The 27,832-nt window shown below is 29.3% G+C and overlaps 1 protein-coding gene across 2 annotated transcripts in view; it reads left to right on the top strand.

The window, feature by feature from the left end:
* The first annotated feature begins 628 nt into the window (after window positions 1-628).
* The window catches only part of LOC126834351 (uncharacterized), a 41,739-nt gene continuing 14,535 nt past the window's right edge, over window positions 629-27,832 (top strand). The window contains exons 1-3 of one of the 2 annotated variants that reach the window (XM_050566210.1): window positions 629-932; window positions 3,834-4,091; window positions 12,567-12,781. In XM_050566210.1, the coding sequence (XP_050422167.1) occupies window positions 3,998-4,091; window positions 12,567-12,781 (309 nt within the window). In that variant the 5' untranslated portion in view covers window positions 629-932; window positions 3,834-3,997. The remainder of the gene's footprint in view (window positions 933-3,833; window positions 4,092-12,566; window positions 12,782-27,832) is intronic. The other variant, XM_050566211.1, reaches the window with a different exon arrangement.

Here is a 27,832-nt window from a genome sequence, read left to right on the forward strand (position 1 = left end):
TTCAGCTGTATCGAACGACCATATGTACACGCACGGTCGTGTGTACTTAAACTTCGACGTTCGACTTGTTGTTTTTGTAATTGCGCTTTCTACGGTTTTCGTCAGCTCGTGTAGGTTTTATGTTCAGCTAATTTTACTTGTTATTTCTTTTTAGAAATATGAGAAACGGTCGCAGCTAACTTTTAGCTGCCCTCGCGGATCCCGCTAAACCATATATGCCATTGCTGGTACGTGTGCGGGCGGGCGCTATACAGCGGTCGGCGTGCGGTAATTTATATCTTACGGTAAATCCAGGTATATTGATAAAGTTTAGAACCAATCGCGCGGAACTAGTCTCCTTTTATGGCCCGCGGTATTTCACATGGAAGTCCGAAGTTATAATCCTTTGGAGATTATTTCGACGGCGTAGGTACACACCGTACCGGAACATTATGATAAATTTAGTTTTGCCGGCAGTCAGTATATGTGTGTGTGTGTGTGTGGTAAATCGAACGGATAAACACAAGAAATGAAAAAATTATGACGGTATTACTTTTTCTCAACAGTCGCTGTAGCTGCTGCTGCTGCCGTTGGTGTTGCCGGAAGTCCGATGGTACGCTAGAATCGCTGCAATCGTTTTCCAGTTTTGCGCGGAGGTGGTCCGCCGTGATACCCGTCACAAATGCCCGCCGAAAGGCTGTAGAGTCCGTACTGTACTCTGGGAATCCCTCCGGGAGCGCCGTCACGCGTGTTTGCCCGCTTCAGTGTTGTGCCGCGTGTACCGCGAACTAGTTACCGCTCGTTACCGCGTGGTAACCGGCCGCCACAATTACACGGGTATGAATATCAAATTTTCGTCGTTGAAAAAAATTATCCCTTGTTTGATTTTGCTGTTGCGTTGAAGTTATGAAAAACGACCGTACAATATCCGGATGTTACTGAAATATTAACAAGTAATAAATTATTTTATTATTTTATTTCAATGTTTTTTTTTTTTCATAATCTCGGCCCGTGGGATAATTTGGGTAAAACCCTAATGCCGCAATTGGAATTAAATATTCATACGATTGCGTTACGCGCTAATAACATTATAATCGCCGGGAGGGCCGGCCGGACCGAGTAAAATAATTGCATACGGATTTTATCATTTATAAAGCTTTGTTGGGGAATTGCTATTGCACAAAACTGTTTGTCAATATTTGTTTAAAATGTCCACCATTAGCGCTAACTAATAATTACCTAAATTATCTGGTTAGGCTTAACGAGTTATTAGAGGTCTAAATCCTTAAAATGGCGAATGCTTTCTATAAAAATATGACAATAATGTTGTTCCACGATGTTTTGCATAAAAGGCTATTAAGTAAAAAAATTACGAGAACCACTGGAATAAGCAAATAATGCCTACCCACAAATATTTTCAATAAAAAGCAGAAAATAATGTTAAAAAAAAAAAATTAAAATTTCGGAAACAGCTTAAGCGGCTCATTATTAGCATAATTATTTACTAAAATTCATAAAACGTAAGTAATTTATTTTAAGGAAGCTACAACTATAGGTATAAGAGTTCAGAACAAATTAAATTATTATAACTTTTATGAAAATCTTTTTGTAGAATTAAAATTTCGTTGTTTTTTAATAAATAAATGGTTAACGCTGTCTTGTTTGTGAGAATTTGAGACATAATTTAATTTTTAAGTACGTGACTATTTTTTTTCTTTATAACTCAGAAACTTTACCTTTTTGTATAGTCCGCATAAAGAAAAAGGTATTCAAAAGACAGCGAGTTAGATAATGTATTACAATATCATTATAGTATATTATATATGCGCATTTCCGTCCTTCAAAGAGAAAACGTTTAAAGTGAAGAGACGTAAACTTAACAAGAAAAAAAACTAAAATACAATACTTGAAAAACATTTTCCTATTATTTATGTTATCTGTAAGTTGTCATATTCAACTTTGGTAACTAAATATTGTTAAAGGAATATCTCGCACGCCAAATCGCCATCAAAAAACTTTTAGCAAAAACTGAAGAATATTGTACTTATAATTTATTGGTAAACCGATAATATATAATTTAATGGAACGATTCGTAATATTATGAACTTTTCGACTGTTCCCATTTATATTGTAGAAGATTCATCTATGAAATATATTGTATTAAAAATCGTTTATACATTTATTTTTAATAATAAATTAAAATGACAATGCCTTAATATATAATATTACACAAGTAGCTTTGGCCTAACTTATAGTCCTAGTCCTGAAACTTCAGTAGTTGAGAGCATTTATGAAATCCCTACACCTTCAAGTTCTAATAATTGATTAAATTGTGCATTTTCATCACGTACAAGTGTACAATACATAACACGGTTTCGTTATCGTGAAATAATAATCGCACCCTGAAGGGAAGCGTTTAATGACAATTCAACTATATATTATGTAATCAATGAGTGTGTACCGTTTTTGTCGTTATATTATAAATTATTTCTATAAATACAGTATAATTATTTCTATAATTGTTTAAATCCATTTCATAATGCGACAAATCAATCGAATTTTCATACAATAGTGAACCATAATTACAACTCTGTCCAGAGTTGTTTTTTCTTTTTCAAAAACTAATACTAACATTGTTTTGTATAAAAAAAAGTAATTTGTTGAATTCAAAGTTACCGTAAAATGAATCTTTTTGCATTTCAACTAGTCAATGTCTTGTTTTGAATAAAAACGACCTGCAATCTAAAGTCTGTATTATTTAAAAATACAAGACAAATCAGTGTACGCAAAATAAAGAAATACAATTAAACACATCATTTATAAATAGAGTTGAACTGTTAAATTAATTAACTTTTATATTTAAAGCAATTAAGTATGATTATTTAAACTATATGTATCTTTGATTTTTGTTTAAATACAATAAAAGTATTTGCTCTTAGTTCTTACTGTGTTTTCGGAAAACCTTAAGATTTTAGATATATTTCATTGAGTTGATTTAAACTCAATAAACGCGAGTGCCATAGAAGTAAAATCAATAAAATACAATAACGGAAACGAAATGGATAGAGTTAAGCCAGGGGTTTATACTTTATATAGTGGAATCGTAAGATAAACATTCTAAATCAAACAAATGAAATGTATACTAAGACGGAATATGTACTGTATATAATACATGAACACCAAACAAAATCGTACAATACATAAGTACACTCATATACCGTTAGAGCATAATCAATAAAAATAAATTGAAGACGTACAACGATATTAATCTAAACATTGGATTTAACACAAATGTATACCAGTGTGCTTATTGCTTAAGTTCTGAAGGGTCGTTTTTCTCGCTTTCTACTTCAGAGATACAAACAAATAATATTGATTTTTTACTCAATTTAAAATAATCTATTTGATTGGCATAGGGATCGATTCAGATCCATCCACAGTAAAATTTTGAAACCATGTATTCCTAATAATAATAATTGTCGTCCGCATTTATATTCCAAGCATTTTATATATTATATTTTCTACTAAACATTATGAGAAATTATTTATCAAACCTACTTTTTAAGGTCGAGTTTTCCTATTACGAACTGTTGACCGGCAAAATACATTTTCTCATACTTTTTCGGTGTTTTAACCGGAAAGCTTTAAAATAGTAAAAGTTTTAACCCCCTTCCAAATGGTATTTTAAAAGTTTAAATGTACCAAGTTATAATGATTATGAACTCGACGGAATGGAATGTCAAAAACGCATTAAATCAAAAATGTATCTCGTTTAGTTTTAAAAACGTAATATGAAAAAAACATTTTGGCTAATTGAAGATAAACTCGTGTAATTGTTTTTATTTTTGTTTCAGCAGTCTGGATCGTTACGTTGATGCGATGGTCACAACAGATGTGTGCGAATTCGTCATTAAAACGACGATGCTCGTTACATAACATAATGAATTCATCAGTTTCCACATTAATCTGCATTAATTCAGTTTTCCTCTGAGACTTAGCCAAGAAATAAACACCGATAATGAAAACGTACTCGAGTTTGTGCGCAGTCCTAAGCTTTTGGTACATATTGACATCATACTCCGGGGAAGCCGAGTCTGGAACTTCCATTAAAGGTTAATATTATATCCGAATTGTTGTATATGACATTCAACAATGATAGTTGTCTGCAGTTATAACTGTACTAAACAACGAAAACAAAATCATTTAAGCCGTAATTGATATATATATATATATATATAGTCTTAGGTTAAATCAAATAAATAGTTTTAGATGCTTAAGAACATAATTCGTGGATTATCAAATTCTAGATGTAATTACACACTTATTAGCCGACTAATGCGATTAATGATTAGTTTTACGGTCTATACATACACAAATATTTAGTAAGTTAAACAAAGAACCGTAGTCGAGTGTTCGTGAATTGTAAGGAATATAGATTTTTTTTTTTTTAAGAAATCCCAGTTTGGAATTGAAGTGTCTATGTACAATGTAAATGAAATTTTCTGACAAAAACGAACACTATTCAGTACTCTGAAATTTATAGTAGCGCTATTTCATTTTTAGTGACAATAGTAGTATTTTGATTTTTTTTTTTTTAATATCAACATTTTAGAACTTTTATATTACCATTTTATTAAATTAAAGTATTCGAGTTATTTATTGTGTATACAAAGTTGTACAGTAATACAAGTGTTCTATATTTGTATAACGTAACCCGGTACCGAAAACGTTGACTAAAAACTTATAAATTAAAATTCATAAAAAATATTGTTCCCTTTTCAGACCGTGTTTATGCGAAACGACCTTTTGCTACTGAGGGTTTATTAACTTCCTGGCCATATCGTTAAATTTATGGTTTTATATATACACACACACACACATATAGATTCACATAAACACATTACACACACACACACCCACACACACACATATATATATATGTATGTTGAACGTATTCCGGCTAGATACGGATTTGTAAAAAAAGACCAATAACAATAAACGTACAAAGCCCTTATTTTTTTTTCCTGTTTAAAAACGTTATTTATAACATTTTTATCGGCGGCGTTTTGCTATGAAAGCTCATTAGTTTGTAAAAATAACCACAAGTGTTTAAAATGGTAAAAAAAAAAGTATCTAATCGATTAGGTATTTGGTTTTTCTTAAAACTACATTTTCATGGACGAATAAAAAAAATGCATTTAATCTCCAAAAAAAAACGTTGGGGTAGTTATTGAACGTTTTTCCATTTAATTTAAAATGCATTAAGTTTATTATTTTTTTTACTGGTTTTAAAGTAAAACAATCAATTTTAATAATAAATAACTGAAATCGATAAAATCACTTTTAAACAAACGCTTCAATGCGAATTTGTAGTAGCGTACACCTTAAAATATGAAGCATCGACAAATGCAGTGTAAAGATAAAAAATAATAATGGGCTTAAAATTGTTCATCCTAATAATTTGTTGCTATTGTTTTTTTTTCAGTAACCTTTTCATTGTTAGGTCTTTTCTAGTCTTGAAAGTTTTTTTTACAAATTTCTGAGAAAACTATACTTAGATCTACCTTTAGTATAATATTCAGACCTTACGTCTCAAATGACATAACTTCGCCTAAAATTGAAATAAAGAGAAAGTTTCAGCCTTTCGCGGTTGGGTTCTTGGAAAACGGGTTAATGATATTTTCTTGGAGTTTCACTGTATATCCGTAATACTATATCTGGAGATAAACATATCTCACAGAAGTTTGGAAGTAATTACGCCATTTGTGAACAAAGTTATAGCCTAATGCAATTTTAAGATGAAAAATGTTTATAAAATATTTTAGTGTTTTTCTCGATTAAAAAATAACTTTTAAGAAGTTTTTCAATTTTTGGCTCAACAAAGTGCATTTTAAGTACTTGGATTTCTGATCCATAGACTTGCTACGTGGAGAAGGTTAAGGAGATACTTTAGGTCCAGACACAAAAATAGTAAGACAAAAAAGGGGAAACATTTTTTTTGTAAACAATTTCTCAGTTTCGTATCGAAGCTGAAAAAAAAAATTGTAATAACATCACTTTAATCATATGATCAATAAAAAAATGAATTACTTAAAAAAAAGCATATTTATTAAGAAGCCTAACATTTTCTCAGTAAACCTAATGTACAGTTTTAATGTACAGTTTGTTTATCGTTTGTTTTTGAGTTATTCAAATGTATTATTGGATTACTGGTTAGCAAAAAGTATTTGCTAACAATTTACATATATAATTATTTTTCAATGTAAAATACTAAATAATATAACCATGGGGTTGCCTGACTGTATTTATTTTCAAATATCTACAGTTACATAATATACATTTATATTATTTGAGTTTTTATAATTAAAATTTATAAAATTAAAATAACAGGAAATAACAAGATTGGAGAACTAACTATATTACAATTAAGTGCCATAATTAAATTTAAAAACTTTACTTTACTATTGCGCTGCGCTGCGCTCCGTAACTTATAATAGATTCTTGTTATCTCAAAAGATGAAACGGAATTAAATTAACTCATCATAAGATACCATAAGATGGAAGTAAACGTAAAAGTTCTTCGAAAAAGCGTTAATGTTTCAAAAACATTTTAAGGTCTCTGTCGTTGATAATATATTTAACGCGAAAAACGTACACGAGGCACGAGGTACTGCTGAATAGTACTGAACTTATTCAACTATATTTTAATTGCTTTAACGTACAAAACGTATTAGACCTTGTGATTTTCCATTTGAAATATATATAATGAAAACTGAACGTCATACATCATACACTTCATTGAACATGTCGTATTATTGATGTTTTTTCCCACCCGATGAACAAAGTAGAATATTTTCCGACTTCGGAATTCTAATTTATTAGCATAAAGGCGCAAAAATCGTTTTTACAGTTCACGTAGGAAGCAGACATTCGATTTTAAAATCACGGCACGTTGCATAGGCAAATTTACTACACGGCTGTATTCAATGAGGACGCAATAAAACGTATGTAGTAATCCAGAATGTGCTCAGGTTATTTTCAATAGTCCATCATCGAGTTCGTTTTTTTGGGTTGTACACTATTCGTAAATATTTAATCACGCTCTTTTACATATTTTCTTCATACAGGGCGACTTGGGGAATAAAGACATTTTTTTTTTTTTTAAGAAAACCGGCAAAAGACCATAGTTTAATGTACAAAACTATTGGCTTTAAGCAAAAACCCTTTTTAAATATTATATAATAAGTATATTATTATATTGTATATATATTATTAATAAGTGGTAGTTATTAAAATATTATACTAATAGGGCATTATACCTTATAACCAATACCTACATGTTAATAGGATATTATGTCTATCTAAGATTCGCAGTGCCGCACATATTTTAGCCAATATGGATAACAAATTATTGTTTTACTTAACGATAATAAAATAATACATAACATAAAAAATAATAATTTGTTAGCTTATTTCATATTCTCGCAATAATAACGCTTTCAACATAAATATCGGACAATTTTAGTGTAGTTTTGAGTACAATTTATAACAAAAATATTATGTAAGACGATCGTATTGAAAAATAATCAAATCGGAGCATACGTGGGGGCATTGTTGATGAATCACTCTGTATATTATGATTTATCGATGAGATTTTCAATAAAGTCACCGTATTTTGCACGGTTTTTGTACAGCAACGAACATAGCTTTATTGTTGACTTGGTTATATATTCCAAAGGTGAATCTTTTGTTGAATTATTCATGTTGTGCGCAATCCCTTATCCGAGAATTCATAATTATTGCAGAAAAACTATATATATATATATATATAAATATTGTATGATAATAACGGAATCTGCCATTATCCTACAATGATATTGTTGATTTAGTGTCTGTTTTTATGGTATAAACTGGACTATAATATATTACTACTATAAATCCGGAATTCTCACAATTTAATATCGGTTATGAATAATAATGATTATATATCTGAAGTTTACGCTTGATTTAACGACAACAGTTTTAGTTTTTTTTTATGAATGTGCTAAATAATATTTAGGTGAGGTGCTTATGGAAAGCACGCATAATATTGAATAATTGTATGAAATAAAAACAAAGTAATAACACTTAATTATCACGTGACAACTGTTTTTTTTATTTAGGTTAAAAATTTACAGTTATCGATAAACATTTTGTAAACAAAACAGATTTTTTTTCACACTAGTTTAGATATTTATTTATATATTCATAAATTTAGATTACACGGAGATATCACACTATATTGTAAAAAAACTGAGTAAAATAAAATACATTTTTTTGATAAACATGTCAATTTTTACGTGAAGTATGTTTCTTCAATAAATATATTTTTCTAAGCCGTTTACTAAAGTAGAAAAAAAATCGAAATTGCTTAGCTGATTGAACAGAATGTTAGTGATCAAATCGACTGTGAAATTGGACAACACATATATTACTGTGTGCTTATCCAGTTCACGTCCCCATTTTGTTAAAAAGAAACGAACATTATAGAATAAATATTTAAGATGTTATTATTCATTCTTTAACAATAACATTGTGTAGCACGTAGATTGACATATATGCAATGATTAATGGATTTTTAAAACCTTTAACATTCGAGGCGTTTTATTTTTTGGGAAATTATGTTATATTATATTTAAACATTTTTATAGTTTAAATCGAAAATGTATTGTGTGTATACATAATGTTAATGTATTAACTAGACTCTTTAGTGTAACATTAAATGAAATACTCTTTGTACTGTTTCGATTAATATTTTTTTATAGTAGTAACAGCTCATATCATAATTTACCATAATAAATTCAGTGCATAAAATAATAAGTGTTTATAAACATACCAAATGGGTATTTATTTTCCAAACTTTTTTCAAATCATATTGAGTTGTACATTTTTGGGCGAGTCTGAAGTTTATAAATCTTACTTAAATTTCTAGATGGTAAAAATAATTTTTTAAATATTCAAATATTGCAACTTTTAAAAACTATATACCGTTACTAGTAACTATACATACCAGCTCTCTATTTGAAATATGTTTATTATGTAGGAAAGAAATTTCACTTGATACCATTAAACGCATACAGTTATATTGTAATATATAACTGCTAAGAATGATTCTGAAAAAAGTGTGATAAATCTAAGAGATGGACAAAATGGGAGAACATAAACGTATTCCTGAGTTACCTATTGTGTGTAAAGCCTTAAAATGTCTTGGCATCAAAACGTTTACCGCGTTAAAAAGTATGAATTATTTATAAGTATGTTTTTTTATAACTGCACAAAATAAATACCCAATAATAACAATAATAGAACAATAAAAAAATATATAGATCGAAATTCGATTTCCTGTTTAGATGAAAATATTTGGATGATTTAAAACAACTTAAAGCAAACGACGTGTGAAAGGGTAGGTAAAAATAAAGAGAAAGATAAAACAACATTGCAGCAAAGTAAGATTATACGAACCGAAATATAAAATATAGCTAAAAGTCCGGACGTTGAACTAGCCTCTAGGGTCCAAAAGAATATAAACTTTGTATGTGTTTGCTTAATAAACGAATGTGTGAAACTCCAGAACGTACTTTGTTTGAAAATACGTACCTAGACGTGACTTTCTTTAGTTTGCTCAAATCATGGGAATGACCGTCGTATTGTCTTCGGTAGAAGAATGATATTTTAGTTATCAGATATGGATATTATGCTGATCTTCGCGCTGTTGAAAATTCTTTATCACATTTACTACAATTGACGGTGAATAATGCGTATTATCTTAATATAATGGACTTATCCGGTTGTTGCACTGAGCTCTTCAATTGTTTTTTTTTTTTAAACATTCGGGTGATAAATGTGGTGTTGTAATGTGTTGTGACGTGTGCGCGTGTGTGTATTAACTATTAATTAAAGGGTTGGACTTTTTTGACAAAGACATACAGTGTAGGTTCACAATTTAATAGCGATAGCACCCGGAAACTTTATGGTAGTGTAAAAAAGTGTCATGAATACATTACACGAGTTCGGTATCTACCCGGGAGGTCTACAAACGATCGTATATTATTGTTTATGGCCCATGTAGAACACATATTATTGTTACAACGTGTATTGTAAACAGCACAATGTGAACGTTCTCAACTCTCGGGCCATTATTCACCTCGGCTGATTTGCTACAAGGATTAATAAGTTGTAAATTAATTACTACTTTTCGGGCGGTTCGATGGAGCGAAAAGTTGTGTTTGGGAATGATCCGCGTAATCGTTTGTCAGGATTTAATGTCCTCCGGGCTAGGTTGTCCACTAACGACGCTGCTCTTTGTTGTTTTCCCAGTCATTTACTTTCATTACGTTGAACGAGTGCTAAAAGTCTTACTACGGACGAAACAAAGTGTGTTTCATTAAAATAATAAGTAAATTAAATGCAACAATGAAATTTATCATTTGTCACGTTTCTATAATAATCAATCTTCGGTGAAATAATCGAAAATAAAATATAATTAGTTAATGTTGGAATATACTTGTTTTTAAGAGAAGTTTGTTAATTTAGGTTAATTCAGTGTAAAAATAAAACTTTAGATTCTTGATTTTTTTTTTCACCTTAATATTCCCTCTTGACGTCATAAATCATTAAAAAACTGCAATTAGCTATATTTTGTTATTGTTACATAAAAAGAAGACCAATTATTTTGACATACATATTTAAATAAAAGCTAAAAATGATTTAGAAGTATACATGTTTTAATCCCGACCTTTTGTATGCATCATTCGAAAATATAGTTTATAAATATAAATATAGTTTATAATTATGGGTTTCCATTTAAATCATTAAATAAAAATAATAGTTTCAATAATATTCTACATCCTTATTAAACACATTGAATATTTAAAAATAAATGAATATGACTTTTTCTTTTTCAAGTACCCATACTTCTATACAATTTAGATAAAATACAATTTACATTTTCTGAGATCTCTACATTACATTAATTGGTTTTATTAAAATATTTCTCAGTAAAATGAAATAACTCTACGAGTAAAAACTAAAGCTTGATGACTGAGTCATTCTTTGAACTCGACTCTAACTAGATTTTAATTTAATATTATTAAATTTAATATTATTATGCATAATTTATATGTTTTAACCTTTTCCTCTATCTAAATTTACCCATTGTACATATAGTATAAATTGTAAATATTCTCAATAAACGTTAAAAAAAACCTTTTCCATTCATTTCATCATAAAACAATTGTACTATAATTTTTTAAAAACATGTAACCAGGTTAAAAATATTAACGTATAACAAACAGTTTTGCTGTTTTAATTTAATTAACCCACGTTCCATAGTAACTATATTGGTAATATTTAAAAATATAACTTTCGTTTTTATTCGATTATAATAAAAATTAATTTCTACAACGATTAATTAAACATAAAGAGTAATTTTTTCTAAAAGTTCACTATGTAAAAGTAATAAGTAAATGTATAGGTTACAGCAGTCAACAGGTAGCTGGGTATAATACATAACAGTTTATTTTGATGTTGTGTATTCACCAAAATATATAGGTCCTATCGACCTTTTAAGTTGTTACTATGATATTAACTGAAACCTAAAGCTCCTTCTGTTTAGATATAATGATTCGTTCGCCAATGATGTAATTGAATCACAGAGAACTCACCGCCACGACCACCAAATTACTGCTGGGAAATTGGAACATCCTGTGGGAAGCGTATGCTTCAGTGGTTCTCGTCAACCATAATATATTATGTACATACACTTGATTAATCCAGTTCAATAGTCGCCACAAAAAAAAAACTTAAAAAAATCATTACTCATTAATGTTATAGAATATTCAGAGAAATAAATAAAATGTATTCTTCTAAGAATTATTAGAGATGTATGGAAAGTGGATTTTCGTGTAATCTACATTAACACTTAATCACGATATATTACAACGGGACACCTAAGTATAAGATAATAATAGTATCTTTTTACACATAGAGAGGTTCTGGAATGTGTATATATTTTATATCCTCACAAAGGCCAAGTTGGATGTTGGATGAAGTCAGTGAATGATTAATTTACTTATTCACTATAAATCATACAAAGTCGACATGCCGACAAGAGTGCGGCATGTAAATTTCACCAAATTCGCAGTACAGTATGTTACAAAGTATTTAACATTTTTTCGCCCTATGTAGGCGCATAATGCATATATCACACGACGCTATGCATATCATTAATTCAGCGAACACATATTTTAAGCTGGGAATCCAATTAGCGCGTTTTCACAGGTAATAAATTATGTGTAGCTTTAACAATGCGCGTTTAACATATAGATATAAAAAAAAGGTCAATTTTTTTATTTTAAATTTGTTCGTCTTATTTTCTGGTATTAATTTATTTTTGGTTGATTGTACGTTTTTTTTACTATGCTAGAAATGGTGGCACCAAATTTAAACTTTAATTTTTAAATTATATTCGTTAAATTACATGTTTTACTTTTGCGAAACACAGTTGTTAATTTCAATAATTATGTTACAAAAGTCGTTTGTTTTTTCAGGCAGAGTGGATCACTGCAATAAAACCGTTGATATTTACGAGGATATCATAAGTCCTGAGGTGACACCCTTCAACTTTGGCAAACCTCTCTATTGCTCATACAGATTTCGGTCGTTTAAAGGGACGCCCAAGGACTACATACTCAGGATAAGATTCAAAAAATTTAAATTTGGAGTTTTGGTCAACGGGACATATTGTCAAGGAGGATTTATGCAGGTAAGCTATTTTATACTTTTACTAGATCAAAGAAAAACATGTATTATTTTGTTTTCCTATTTTTTTTTAGTGTACGTTCTGTTATCACTAAAAAACGTAAAAACTTTTTTTTGAAAAAACTTAATTACTTGTCGAAGAATATAATATAAGCGAAATTTCTTGAAACAATAAAAACATTTTTCCATGTAATTTCCGAAAAATCACGAGCATAAGAATGAATGCGTTGTATTGTTTAAACGACTGCTGGGGGAATTAAGACGCAAGCCATAATAATAATTATAGTTTTCAACAAACTCTATTACATTCTGAACGACTCTCTAACACTGCGGATTCTGTTTATTTTCTTTAACGGTTTAATTAAAGTTTAACCTAATAAAAGTGTTTTGGCGTGGTAGTAGAATGATCGTAAAGTGGAATTGGGTCATAAGTCAAGCATCAAAAACAGCTGATAATATCGATGCCAAAGTTCAAAGTTGCAACAAATAGAAAATGTTTTTTTTATGTTAAGACTCTTCTCTGTTCGAGTGGATTTTGCATACTTTAAACACATTTTGTCGCAGAATGTAATATAAACAACAAAAGTCTACAGCGCGTTTTCTGCGAATGTCATAAAATATTTACATTGTATTATGATATAATACAAATTAATGTAAACTCAAGAATAATAGATTGTTATTTACTTTTTTGTTTCGCTGTACAACGTTTGTAGTTAATATTTGCTGTGATTTCTACAGTATTCATTAATATACGGTTTGTAAAAAGTGGTTTCTACTGTGAACAATATATTATAATAGTGCGATTCCACAATGATTAAGCCGCAATTGTGTATAGCATTAAAATTTGGTTGGCCGCAATTTTCCAAGATTATATTTTATTTTTTGACACGTTGAATAGTCGATTAAGAGGAAGTCCTTAAAAATGAACAATTCATAATATTATTGAACGAGTAATTCGTTTATGCGTACATTGTTGTGTATAGAAATAATAGGACAGCAAGAGGGGTGGATCGAGTAAATAAAATATATTATTATGTAGAGACTATAAAATATAATACAAAGTCGGTGTAAAATAAGAATAAAACTGGTATTGACAGAGTTGTGATAATTTAAAAAATGTATAAACTTGCATTTTTCGAGAGATAAAAAAAAACAACGATGAATCATAAATCGAGAAAATAACTAACAAATAATAAAAAAAAAAAAATTAGAAACGAACAAGTTGTGCGCGATATTTGTATAATTTACGATCGACATCATTCGGAATGTAAATCATATTACAGCGTACAAAAATAACAATTCTTTTTTGGATCAAATAATATATATATATGTGTATTATAATAATGCTTCCATGTTTCGTGTATTATTATTATGCAGACGGAGCATTACTAATGGGGTTCGGGGAAGTGTTTCGAGCGATGACAATGCAAAAAAAAAAAAAACCGTTAAAGACAAATAAACCGGTAAAAATCGAAATGGAAAAAACTTTTTTTTTGGATGTTTCATTATCAAGGGGGATAGTCAGTTGTTTTCCTCGAGGCCCAGTCATTGCGCCGCCGGAACGACTTCATTATGAGAATAATTCGACAGGTGATTTTTGCCCAACTTTGTACCTAATGCTCCGGAACGGGTTTTCGAGGGAAACGAAAAAGATTTATAGAAATATATTGTATTTTATAGTGGTGTAATAAAAAACAAAAATGATAAAATCAAAAAGTCCCCCATCTGGCGACACCCCATTTTCATCGGATGCATTATTGTTTCATATTATAATATATATATATATATATATATACACATTATACTTACATTTACATAAATACACGCACAGTGATATTTTGCATTGGTGCGTGGATTGAATGCGAAATTATAAAACGCGCCATAACATCAGCTGCAGGTCAAACGTTATGACTTATATACTTATATATGGCTTGTATATCTGTAACGCTTCTGCTAACCACGTATTGATGTTTTGGCATTATGTAAACCTTCGAAACTCCGGCACCACCTACACTGCAAAATATTATGGAGAAGGCGGGTGTATAGCGGGCTACCTACGAAGGAGTTGAAATATCTTGGAAATAAAAGTCTAAATATTTCGTTGTTAATCGAATTTCATCTATAGCGGGGTAATGCCAGTCTCCGAAAAATACATGCAAAATGATAGAAAATGATACAAATTGTACAAATTATGGTCAAAATAACATATGACCAGTACAAACTTATTGTTCAAAGATATTTATTGTATGTTTTAGTTAGATTAGGCTGTTTTACTCTTATCAGTTTTGGCCGTTATTATCCCTATCACACTTTTTTTTTTAAATACATGTACTTACTTGAAAACTATAATACTCGGGTAGATTAGATTATGAGTATATAACTAAAATTCTAGACAGTTTTAGATATAAATAAAACAGACAATAAAGAAAATATGTAAAATACCTACCTTAAAATTAATTTTGATTAGGAAAAATGTTGCTTATCATTTTGAAACATCTACAGGTTTTTATAGCAAAAGTTATCAAATTACGTGCACATGTAAATTTTAGCTATCATATATTTAATGAGATATGCCACCGACCGTTGTTCCCCATGTTCCCCTACTGAAGAGAAAGGTTTTTTTAAATTTTTTATCTCTTATCAGGACTGAGTTCCTGCTTGCGCGTCAGTAATAGGGTGACCAATTGAACGTCTCCGCCCCGACTCAGTGCGCTAGCTGTTTTTCGTTTTTTGGGGAGGATTGCATGAGGTCTATTTTTAAGGAGGTTTGTATTAACAATATTTAAAAATAAAAGAAGATTTAATCAATTTCGACCGTGTCAATTAATTAACCGGTTAATTGGTATAAGCTTCAAGGTATTGTTTTTAATTTAAATAATTGTTTCTATGAGTAACAGAAATTTTGGTTTATTTTAGACCAAATGCTAGACAAAATTTCGACTACATAGGATGATTCAATTTGAATTCTGTAAAGAGTTTCGAGTTCTTTGGCTAATATAATATGTTGTACAGGAAGATTATCGTTTAAAAATGTCAATTTCTTGTAATTAAATAAACGAAATTTAAAATTTGTTCAATATTAAAACCCAATTTTTTTACACAAAAAAAAAAAGGAAGAAATGAAAAATATTTTTCCTCTGTAACCTAGTAAAGTTGTCAAAGAACTCGTATATCTTAACAGAATTGAAATCGGGCAATCCTAAGTAGTCGACATTTTGTTTGGTTTTTTTTTGGGGTAAAACGACAAAAAAACAGACCGCATGCAATCCCCTTAAATAGTTTTTGAAGAAAAAAAACAGCTCTGGGCAGATTTGTAATTATGGTTCACTATTGTATGAAAATTCGATTGCTTTGTCGCATTATGAAATGTAATTCAACAATTATAGAAATAATTATACAGTATTTAAAGAAATCATTTATAATCAAACGACAAAAACAGTACACTCATTGATTACATATTATACAGTTGAATTGCCATTAAACGCTTCCCTTCAGGGTGCGATTATTATTTCACGATAACGAAACAGTGTTATGTGTTGTACACTTGTACGTGATGAAAATGCACAATTTAATCAATTATTAGAACTTGAAGATGTAGAGATTTCATAAATGCTCTCAACTACTGAAGTTTCAGGACTAGGGCTATAATTGTTCGGGAACGTGTAAGTAGTTAGGCGAAAGCTGCTTGTGCAAAATTATAAATAACAATTTACAATATTAAAAAGACTAGTAAAAATTAGATATTTTTTTACACAATTTTGAATTGCTTACTTTTTTTATTTTAAACTATAATTTGGGCAGTGACAATTTAATTTATCATTAGAAATAAATACATAAACGATTCTTAATATGGTTCATAGATGAATCATCTGCAATATAAATGGGAAAAATCGAAAAAAAAATCATAATATTCCTTAATCGTTCCATTAAAACATCGAAATTTTGTCTGACTTTTTGGTGTAAAACGTCAAAAAAAAATAAAAAACAAACCTCATGCAGCAATCCCCTTAATTCTACTTCCGACAGTCGTCATACTGTCTATTGTTTGGGTAGTTGTAAACAATTTCAGGTTATGAGTAAGGCTAACGGAACTTTTACTCAGTCGTGGGATGTGTGCGTACTTAACGTACTCTGTACAATATGTCTAAATGTGGCGAGGCTAATGAGTATAAAAATTCCTAAAGGTTTTCAGGCGAATAACGACGTCGTCATTGGATAGCACAGCAGGTAAACCGGCAAAGTGGACGAGGGTCTGTGGGACCAGATTAAAGCCCGGACCCTTTTTAGGGACGACGTTAAGCTCGTTGATCTCACATAATATTGTATAAAATGTTTAGCGCAGGGATCCAGGCCAAAACCCATTGCAACGTACCGGATCCCGCCGTGCATGACCCCAAAGCACTTAATTAATTCGGGATCCCCAGAGAACAATGTCATTAAACAAAAACGTTAAAAAAAAAATCATATGGTATACATTATATACGTGTATAGGATATTTTATGGAATCCGCAAACCGGCTATACCGATACAAATTGAATTTACATTATAAATTCTAGTCGTTTATGTTGTGGAAACAAAGCGGCGATATGTACCGCAACTGCACAATTACTAAACTGTCTTTTCCATTTTTATTATTATTATTATATTACTCGATTGCTACAAAGCATAATCAATACAAAAAAAATATAAATTATTAATATATTCCCCGCGCATACCTACCTATTACATTATGTTAATAGTAGCCCGACAGTGGCTTTACCAAACGTTACATTTCATAGTCAAAATAATTTTGTTTTTCTTAGAATGGTGTAACCCCTCTATCTCTGGCCACTTAATTCTATTTGCTATTAAATTTATAACAAATAGAATTAAGTGTAATAGTACGTTTCGTCGCTTAGATAGGTTAATCAGTGTAGTGTTGGTAAGTTACTTACACGGTTTTATAAAACAATATTGGGTATGACAATATAAACTGTACAATAAAATATAAAATTTGTTTTTTTTTTCACTTAAACTAAATCTGGCCTAAAACATCGATATTTTTTTTAAATCGCCTCCAAATTTTTAAACAATACTAACAAACTAAATATCTGAAATTTATAATTTTCATGTGTATAAAATAAAAATTTCTACATTCGTTTTTAGATCAGTTCTGAAATCAACGATGAAAATAATAAGTACAATCAAAAGACTATTTAAAATTAATATTAAAAAAATTATATAAACTTACAAAAAAAAAAAAAAAAAACTTCCCCAGTACCCGTTCTTTTACAACTTTGAACACGGTTATAAAATAACTAGACTCGGCAAAGAAATCTGAGCGCAGATTTGGATTCGGCGAAAAATGATCCAATTTATTAAATAAATGTATTTTAGTTATCGTTGCCAATCATGTTGTTTACTATTAATACATTTCGAATAAAAAAAATAAGGTACATAAGGGAAAATGCATTTTTTTTTTAATGTAATCTCATTCAATAAAATCTCTAACAAATTTAATGTTAATCACAGAAATAGGCATTCTACGTAGAGCTTAGTTTTATTATTATTTTTTTTTTAATTGTAAAATGAATATGAAAATAAAAATATTACGAATGCATAAACCGGGGGTTTTTTTTCTTTTGATTTAAATCTTAACTTGACGAGTTTTTCTGTTAAATATTATTCTTGTACGTTTTCCACCTAACGTTCGACGTCGTAAGATAAAAATGATGATATTTATTTTTAAATTTCAGAATTTTTCTAGTCGATTACCATCAAATTTATGTAGCAAGCCAGTCGGAAATCATTCAATTTAATCCGGATTGGTAAATAATTGCTCATAACCGTTAAGAAAACATAAATTATATTTTACACCTCTAGGATGTGTTTATGATCCAGCCGAGTAGCATATTACAAAATATAATTTGACAAAGATAAGATGATATAAAAATGTTGGTTCTTTTTAAGAATATTTTAATTAGTAAATAATGTTCATCGTCCACGATACATTATATTATTTAAAACAATTTCGGTATAGGTAAAACACAATAACGACTAGACAGTTTGGTATACTAATGATTTCTTTCTTATTATCGGTTAGAGAAAATGCGTTAAGTAAATGGGTATTTGTTTTGAGTTTTTCATAGTTTATAACGACTAATGTGTGTATAATAAATTACAATAAAAGGCGAACCAATAAAATGCCAACACAGAAACGACCAAATCTTTTCTGGGAAGTAGTCGCATCGTTAAAAAAAATATTCTATACAAAAATGAACTCTAAAGTTTAAATTACAACTTTTTTTTTTTTACAAAAATTTGGATTTGTGCAGCATTAAAATAAAATTACTTACAACAATTTACTTGTACATTTTTTATCTTGATATAATGTGCTGGTACAAGCACAGTTTCAGAAATACATAAAACGTTTAATCACCGTTTTAATTTTTTTTTTTGTACAATTTCTTTGGATTTTAAACAATGCCGCGTTTGGTTGTTATAGCTATAAGTAAAGAGCTGTTTAAAATCACGTTGGCTAAGCTTTATAGCAGCAGTTCCATAATACCGCTAATACCATAAAACCCCCATTTGTCATTCGTGCTTCTAATGTACAAATAATTACAACAATGCGGTAATTTAATAATAGCACACCGTGTGTTCAATTGCTATTTGGATAACCACAAATTAAAAGCAGAGGAAAAAAATCTAGACGAATTCATATACGAAAATCGAATGGCCTTACTCCCTAAAATAAACAACATCAATAACGATTTCTACAGGATGTTTTTTTTTTAAAAAAATTGTTCTAGATGCATTTTCTGATGTAATTCCTAATATAAAAAAAAACGACGGTCGTTTTCACTTTGCTCCATTTATTTGGCAACGCATGAAAAAAATATGTGCCACAATGTTGTTAATGCATTTTTAAAAGACTGATGGATTCTTCCTTTTTTTTTTTTTGTGAGAATGAAATTCAGCTGTTCATTTCTTTAATCCAAGATATGCGAAAAAAAACTTCTACGAACCTTGTTAAAAAATTAGCAATTAAGTTTGATAAAATTCATACTTTAAAAGTAATAGCGTGTGATTTGACTTGACGCCTGTCAAAATCTTAATTTTTTTTTTAACCTTTAATGTTCAGTAATGAGGAGTCTTTGTGAGTATTTTTTTTATTAGTCTATTTTACCGTCTGTTTCTAACGTCTTTTTAATTATTATTCGTGGGCTGTTAACAATCCTATTTTATTGGCAGTTGTTAATTGTTATGGTCTTAAAATTTTGGTTGCACTTAAATAACACTACTGCTTTTTTCGATAATGTAATTAAATACGTTTTTATTTAAGTAATTCAAAAATTGAACAGCTAATAAAAATGAAGCTATTAGAGAATTTGACAAAACCCGACGGCGACCCGGGGTACAAAATTGTTTTCTATTTTTTTTTACAGAGATATCAAAATTAAATTAGCTAAATACAAAAAATTGCTCCTCGTAAAACATTTATATATATATATATATATACATTTTCGCAAGTAAATATTTCTTTTAAACGGTTTTTGCTATTTCTCAATCGCCGCTCTTATTTTCGCCATTTTGGAGATGAACTTAACTACTCGAGAAGGATAAAACATTTTCGTATGGCACCGCCATTGATTATTTTTTATGCGTTGAATTTATTGTTTTGCGTGTAACTGACTCGATGTTAGTGCCGATGTTATTGACAGAGTTGTGCAAATTCTTATTCGAATAATTTTTTTTACAATTTATTCAAATATAACGTAATAATTTAATAAGACTTTGCCCACAATTTATTTCCATAAAAAAATTATTCCAATCAAATAAATGTTCCCAAAATTGTTCTATACTGGTTAGTGGTTTTATATATTTTGTAAATGTAGTATATATTAAATGTATACCAACTAATGTATGTAAGATATAGCTACTTAAAAATAACACTTACAAACTATTTAAATAATATGTTTAAAAATTGTTTTTTTTTTTTTTGTTGAAATTATTCGTACAACTTTAACATGAATAATGTGTTCTATCTAGACGATCGTTTAGATACCTAACGTTTATTTTTTTTTTTTTTTGGCCCTTTGTTTCAAAACTATTGACGAATTTCTCTTTCGTTTATCTCTCCAGCACTGGAGACACAATAGGAATTATAATTCCACCCCCGACTAGTCGGCAATTGGAAAAAGTTTTTGTCCTATATATATGTATATAAAGACAGTGGCTACCCTTCCCTATTAAAACGCGATCGTTGTCGTAGATTAGCTGTCTGGTCGAGCGTTACACTTTAAGATTGTATCGACTTTTGTATATACTCGCCCTAGTTGTGCGGTTCGTGTCGCATAAAAGTCCTTAAAAGTAATAATGTATATATATATACTGTGGAGGACCGGTAGGATATTTTGTACGGTATATTATACAGCTGATAACGGGGCGGTACACTACACAAAATCATTCACACCGAATTAACCACGAGTAGAGATTTACTTTCGAGGGGATTCGTTCGAAAACCGTCTGCGCTCCGGATAAAAAAACCATCAATGAATATTCTGGGAAAAAACCTGGCCAACTCTACGGCTTGGTAATAATTATATTATAGCCACAGCAGTCAGTACACAATATTGTATTGTTATCGTGCACACAACTGTGCCGTATCATAGAATTAATTCAGGGAAAACGTCCGCAATTCAGCAATTTCTGGAAGTCGCTAAAAATCAATAATAATTGTGTATACTATATAGTATTTAAAAAATGTAGTACCAGGCTTTTATTGTAAATTATTGGATCATAATAATAACGAAGCTGTTGAAATAGCTTCAATTGTTTTCTGGTTATTTTATTCAAACAAAGGTTGGATACAAGTTTTTTTTTGCAGATAAAAGCTGTGGCTTTGGTCTAAAAGGGCCAATCTCACTTTTTGGTATTTTCGTAATTTATTTTTGGTCTCAGATTGTCAATTTTCAAGTGTTTTTTTTTTCAAGGATGTTTTCATGTTTGCATTTAGTAGACTAATCTGATTTATGCCCAAATTTTACATTGGCCCTTTTAAACCTAAACCACAGAATTTTAAGAATCTAAACAATTTAAAAAAATAGAATTTCATGTTTAGCGTTGTTTTTAAAAACACTTTGTTTTGTACTTTTTTTTATACTCAAGACATTTGTCGATTAACATGGATTTTTTCAAGTTTCAAAAACATTAGCGTTCATCTTCTTTTTTTTTTTTTACCTGGATTTTGATGTATCTATGAATGTGTTAAGTTTTCGTGGATTGAAAACTGATATTCAACTGCTCTAATTTGTCGACCTCGTTATATATTATTAAAATACCAGTGCCATAGTAAAACAGTACAACATGTTATAAAATGTTTAACGTTTTCTTTATGCGACCTATACCTACGCATGTTATATTTTCCAACTGAAAATTAACTAGTATAAAAATCTCGCTAGCTGTTGTTAATGTGCTAAAAAAGTAAAACCCGGCAGTTTTTTAGTTCTTACGGAACCAGAAAAAAACTTTACCAAACTAGTTAGTTCGCGATTCACAAAGTTTTAATACATAATATATTGTATATATATACATAATTACCTACCCGCAGAAAGTTTATTATACTTAACGTGGTTTTATTTTTAAGCTTAATTGAATCACATTTAAATTTGTTTATTAATTACTAATTTTATAAACTTTATAAACATGTTTACGCAAGAATAGCATTATTTAAACGGTTTTCAAATGTTGGTAATTTTGCATAGTACGACCCTTATTATTTGTATATACATTTAACATGTTCTATTCTAGCCAATAAATATCACAACAAGTATTGATAGATATACTTTTAATTATAATGATTCGTTATTTTTATTCAATATGAACTGTATAGACCAGTTGATAATTATTATCGTTAACAACAAATAAAACAATATGCCCAATAATATATTTGATAGTCTCCAAAGAGCTTATGTTTGTAGAGTAGGCTTAAACATAATAAATTGCAATCAGATAAAAATAAAACTATGTTGGCAACTATACTGAGTTTTTTTCTTTCTAATACAATAAAGTATGAACTATTAAATTGCCATTAGCATCGTCGAATCGTACTCTCGCATTGATGTGAAAATCGTTTAGACCGATTGCGTTGGTTTATTTGGAATAAAAAATGTATGAGGTACAGAAATGCATTGTTTTAGAACAGCGTCGAGTGACCAAAACACGACACCGAGGTGTAGGAATAATTATGATAATTAATTATAAATGCAGATAAAGCCATTTCTCGTTCTATTACTATTTGGCAGACACCGTTGTAATGGGCGCTGAAGGATAACAGCGAATACCAATTATATTATATTATATGAAGGGACAAAATACTGTGTAGACACCGCCGCTATTATATCATATTATATTATACATTATGCACAGTGGCTACTGGCTATTATTAAATTTTTAATCATAATTCCATAGTGACCGTTTTGCATTGGCCATTATTGTGTCCTTTTTTGCAGTACAACACAGCCCGTTTACTGTCGCACGATTAATAACGTTACAATATTTACAAATATTAATATATGTCTCCTACACTTAAAACAGCTAATATAACAACCATGTTTTACACGTTTAACATAGCACAACATCTTTCGAATAAATTTAATTCATTTTTTACGGTTAAATTTAACACGTGTTACTTTTACAGTTATTTGCGACGTTATTTTAATTTGATTAAAATCGACAAAATGTGAGACTGCGATGAAAATGTTTACCTTAATACAAATCATTATATAGCAGAAGTTTACCCGTGTAGGTAATAACCTTTTAATAAATATACAGGATGAGTATCATCGTATTATGTTGAACAGAATTAATTGAAAAACAAAGTAAATTTCGCAAGGGAAACTTTGAATATACATTATACATATACTTTGGGCTTTTAACCCTTATAAATAAATATTATAATATCATACATAGTCATACAGACAAATATTGATTCCGGTAAAGGACTCGTTTGGTTTCCAGTACAACACTAGTTAAAAAATGAACTTGCAAAAGATATAGGTACTTAGATGAAAAAATCTCAGTACTCATAATAATTCAATAATAAATTGGAATAATCGGTAAAAAAAATACCACTTTTGTTTTTTTGGCAATTGCTGCAGGGCTTTGAAAACAACAATAATCCGAGACAATAAAATCGTACCATTGTTTATTGAAGATTTAAAACAACTTTTATTTGCCGTTTTTTCTTCGAATTTCCTTTTTAAACCAAGACTTTTGTCCACTCGATAATTTATCGTTTCCTCTTCGTTCTTTGTATTTTATTTTATTTGTATTTAATCATTTGATCACAATACAACGGTCAACGCTTATAGCAATAAAAAGAAAACAGATTTCAAAGTTGATTCTTTTCTAACAACGCACTGAAACTATATATATTGCTAAACCTAAAAAGTAAAAAAACCAAAGAAAAATAACGGACTTACAACTATTTATTCCTAAAAAATGTTTTATTTATCACCAAATTAATGGATTTTGTAATTTCGTACCTCCTCGATATTTTACTTTGCCCTTAGGCCTTACATTTCCTGGAAAACTTATCAAACGCAAAATCTACCTTTGTCTGATCGTTTATGTTTTAATAATAATTAAAAAATTAATTACTTTGCTAAGGTATAAAATACATAATAACTTTTGTAAATACTATACAAAACATTATTATAGCGTATAAACCGCCCGTCATGCGTTTGCTTCGGAGAAAGTACCCGTTATTGTAATTTATATTTTTTGACGTCGTTTAGAGCTTTCCGTTTTCTCTGCAATCCCTTAAAAAAAGTTCTAAAGCACAATAATGCCGAAGCCCAAATAAATGAAGCGTTAAGTAAATACTTTCATATAGAAAAGAAGTGCGTTTTATAAAAATCCGCTTCACGCTTGGTGTACTTAATAGGAACTTTTGTCAATGGTTTTTATAGGTTTGTTGTTGACGATTTTTTTTTTAAGTAATGCACTTCATCGTATGTATTTCATCGCTAAAAAGGGCCAATTAAATCCGTACAAGACGTTTGAACAGGTAATTTTGTAATGGACTTGAGACCCAAATTAATTGAACTTATCATCAGGGGCGTGCAGTATTTTAATTAGGTAGTTAAGTAATTTGTTAATGATAATTAAATACATATTTTTGAATATTATTACTTATTAGTAATTGGCAACTAATTACTTTTTTTAAGTGTAATTTGTAATTTTAAATTACAAATAAAAATTTTAATCATACGACTGCAAAATTATAGATGATTAAAAAAATGTATAACACATAGTATGAAATATCCGATATCCGTTTTTAATGAGAAAGGGGGAGCTGATATCTGTATAATGTATTATTATATACAATTGTATTATAAAAACCGAAATACATACATTTTTTTTTTAATCTGAATCACGTTTAGTCGGGTTTTTAAACATTTTCCAAAATTAACAAAACATTATTTTGTGCCATTTTTGGGAACGATTTGTACGTTTTGTAATTTTCTAATATTTAAATAGGTATATTATACATACTAGGGTAGTTATATAATATGCTAATTATATGTTACTAGAGTTATAGAACTGGTTAATCATTTTTTGGTTTTCTTTTGAGCGAAAGGGATAGGTTAACTTTTGTTGTGCAAGTTATCTAAAAAATTGGCACGCGTTTCAAACGAATGAATACAATTTATAGCCTTTATTATAAATTGATGACATTTTTAATACTTGAGTATTTTATTGTACTTTTTTATGTTTAATATTTTAGAACAAGACCCGGTCAAGCATAACCTTTTAGGAAACAGTAAAATGGTTTATTATCGATTCTGTTTGACTTTATGGCGACAAAAGTTGAAATTTATTTACCAACCGACTGGCAAGCGAGTTTTCCTTTATAATTATACCTAATACTATGTACATGTGCTATTTATTCGAAATGCATATTATCAACTGCAAATTAATAATGTGATTATTTCAGAAACGAAACATATGTATTTTTGATTTTATTAAAATCCCTTAAAAAAAATAGTAATAATAAAACCTTATGGTAGTAGTACCATCATCATTAGGGTTTTTTTAGAATTAAGGATTCACTTGGTAAACAAGACGTCCTATTTATAAACATGATACGCGTAGTGAGAGAGTTTGCATCCTCATCCAATCTGACACAAATCTAAAAAAATTTTAAATCCGCATTAGTTATAAAATACATAAAAAAGGGTTTATTTTCAACGGGAATGTATTTTCCGTTTTTACACCGGAACTACACGCGGGCATATCCGGCTTTTTGTGGGGGAAAAACACCATAATAAACGCATTAACGCAATAGCTATTATTATTGTGTAAACACTAAACAAATAACCAGCGGTCGTTGGCCAAATAAAAATTCACTGTTCACTAAAATTTATTTTCAGGATTCACATATTTATCAAATTTACCTGATCGAAAGTAAAAAATTTTCAAGTATTTTTTTATGATACTTATACATAAAGTAAAGGCAACTATACACACACACATATATATATATATATATAAAATTTTAATTTCATCCTAAATATTCAACACAACGAATATCGAGCAAGTTTCTATGATGAAAAATGAAAAAAAAAACACAGCGTATTGCATAATAAATATCTTAATGAAAAGTTATCTCCTTTCTCTAGTGGAATAATTTAAGTTTAGAATAGCAATGAACGCGTCGTGCTCCGCCGACCACACTGCTGGTTATAGAAACTTGATGTTTATAGGTATAACGATAATAATTATTTCACACAACTTTAAGTTTAAATTAATGTTTTCAGAAAATAACTAGGTCGTTCAAAGTTATAAATTAGTATTTATTTATTTACAGCTCATAAACTATACAGACCATATAATTTTATAATATCCATGTATATAGGATTACTCAACTATCATATAGTGAACAAACCTCTTGCTTTTGACTACATGTAGTTAAAACAACTTGTTTAACATGAGTTTACGACTTATAAAGTAACCTACGCCGAGCACTGTTGAGAATACAAATAACCAAGTATATTATTTCAGTCGACCAGATGATACCATCGACTTACAATTTTTATTTTATAAAACAGATAGACAGCACCTTTGAGTATGCATTTAAATTTGTAATCAAGATCCTAGTTTTCTTAATTATTTTATTTTCTGTTCCGTTTCTTAAAATTAAATATTTTTTAACGTTCTCAGCCAATTCCCCTAGGTTTCTACAACAAATCGGTTCAATGCATCCAAAATAAAAACAATCCATAATATATATATTTTATATTTTCAAAGGAATAATTATTTCAATTTTGTGTATCTTTATAACTTAAATCATAAACTGTATGTACACCTAAAATACTATACTGTTTCCATTTCATTATTTTAACATTGGTGAAAGCTAATAAGTTTTTTTTTTAAGTCCTATTAAGTTGAGAACGATTTTTACATTATGCTTTTGCTTACAGCTACTTACATTTATTAATGCCTACATAATTTATATCTTAAAAATACATTAAACTACTATTGACATTTTTCATCTTGGACCATATAGTTTAAAAAGTATTTGACTTTGGTATGGTAAGTTCTATGAAACATTTACATTGATTTACTAAACATGATGTCAAATTGTGGTTTTGTATCAAACAGCATATGTGATATGATTTAATACAAATTCAACATACTATCGATTATTATAGTAATTAGTTATTTGGATTTAGTTTCGACAATAAAATATTACTTTTCTATCCACAAAAATAATTCTCATACACTCAACAGTCATTACTCATTATATTGGCTGTAGCCAGCATAGCAAATGTGATAATAAAATTGTATTACAATATAAATTGCTATTTGTTATTTTTCATTATATTTAAAAAATACAGTTGTTCTAAATATAAACGCTAAAAATAAAAAATAAAATAATAGTTTAATATTATGTTGTTGATTTGTATTTATTTACAAAATGAATCCACTGAAAATCAATATTAACAAGAGATTTATGTAGATTGGATTTAACTACACAGGTTGTATTTAGATTATGGTATATTACAAG

Source organism: Adelges cooleyi, unplaced genomic scaffold (assembly GCF_023614345.1).
Source record: "Adelges cooleyi isolate 19-005CV unplaced genomic scaffold, UGA_ACOO_1.1 ACOO_flye_CR_arks_rails_tigmint_CR_PRNA_21, whole genome shotgun sequence".
NCBI lineage: Eukaryota > Metazoa > Arthropoda > Insecta > Hemiptera > Adelgidae > Adelges > Adelges cooleyi.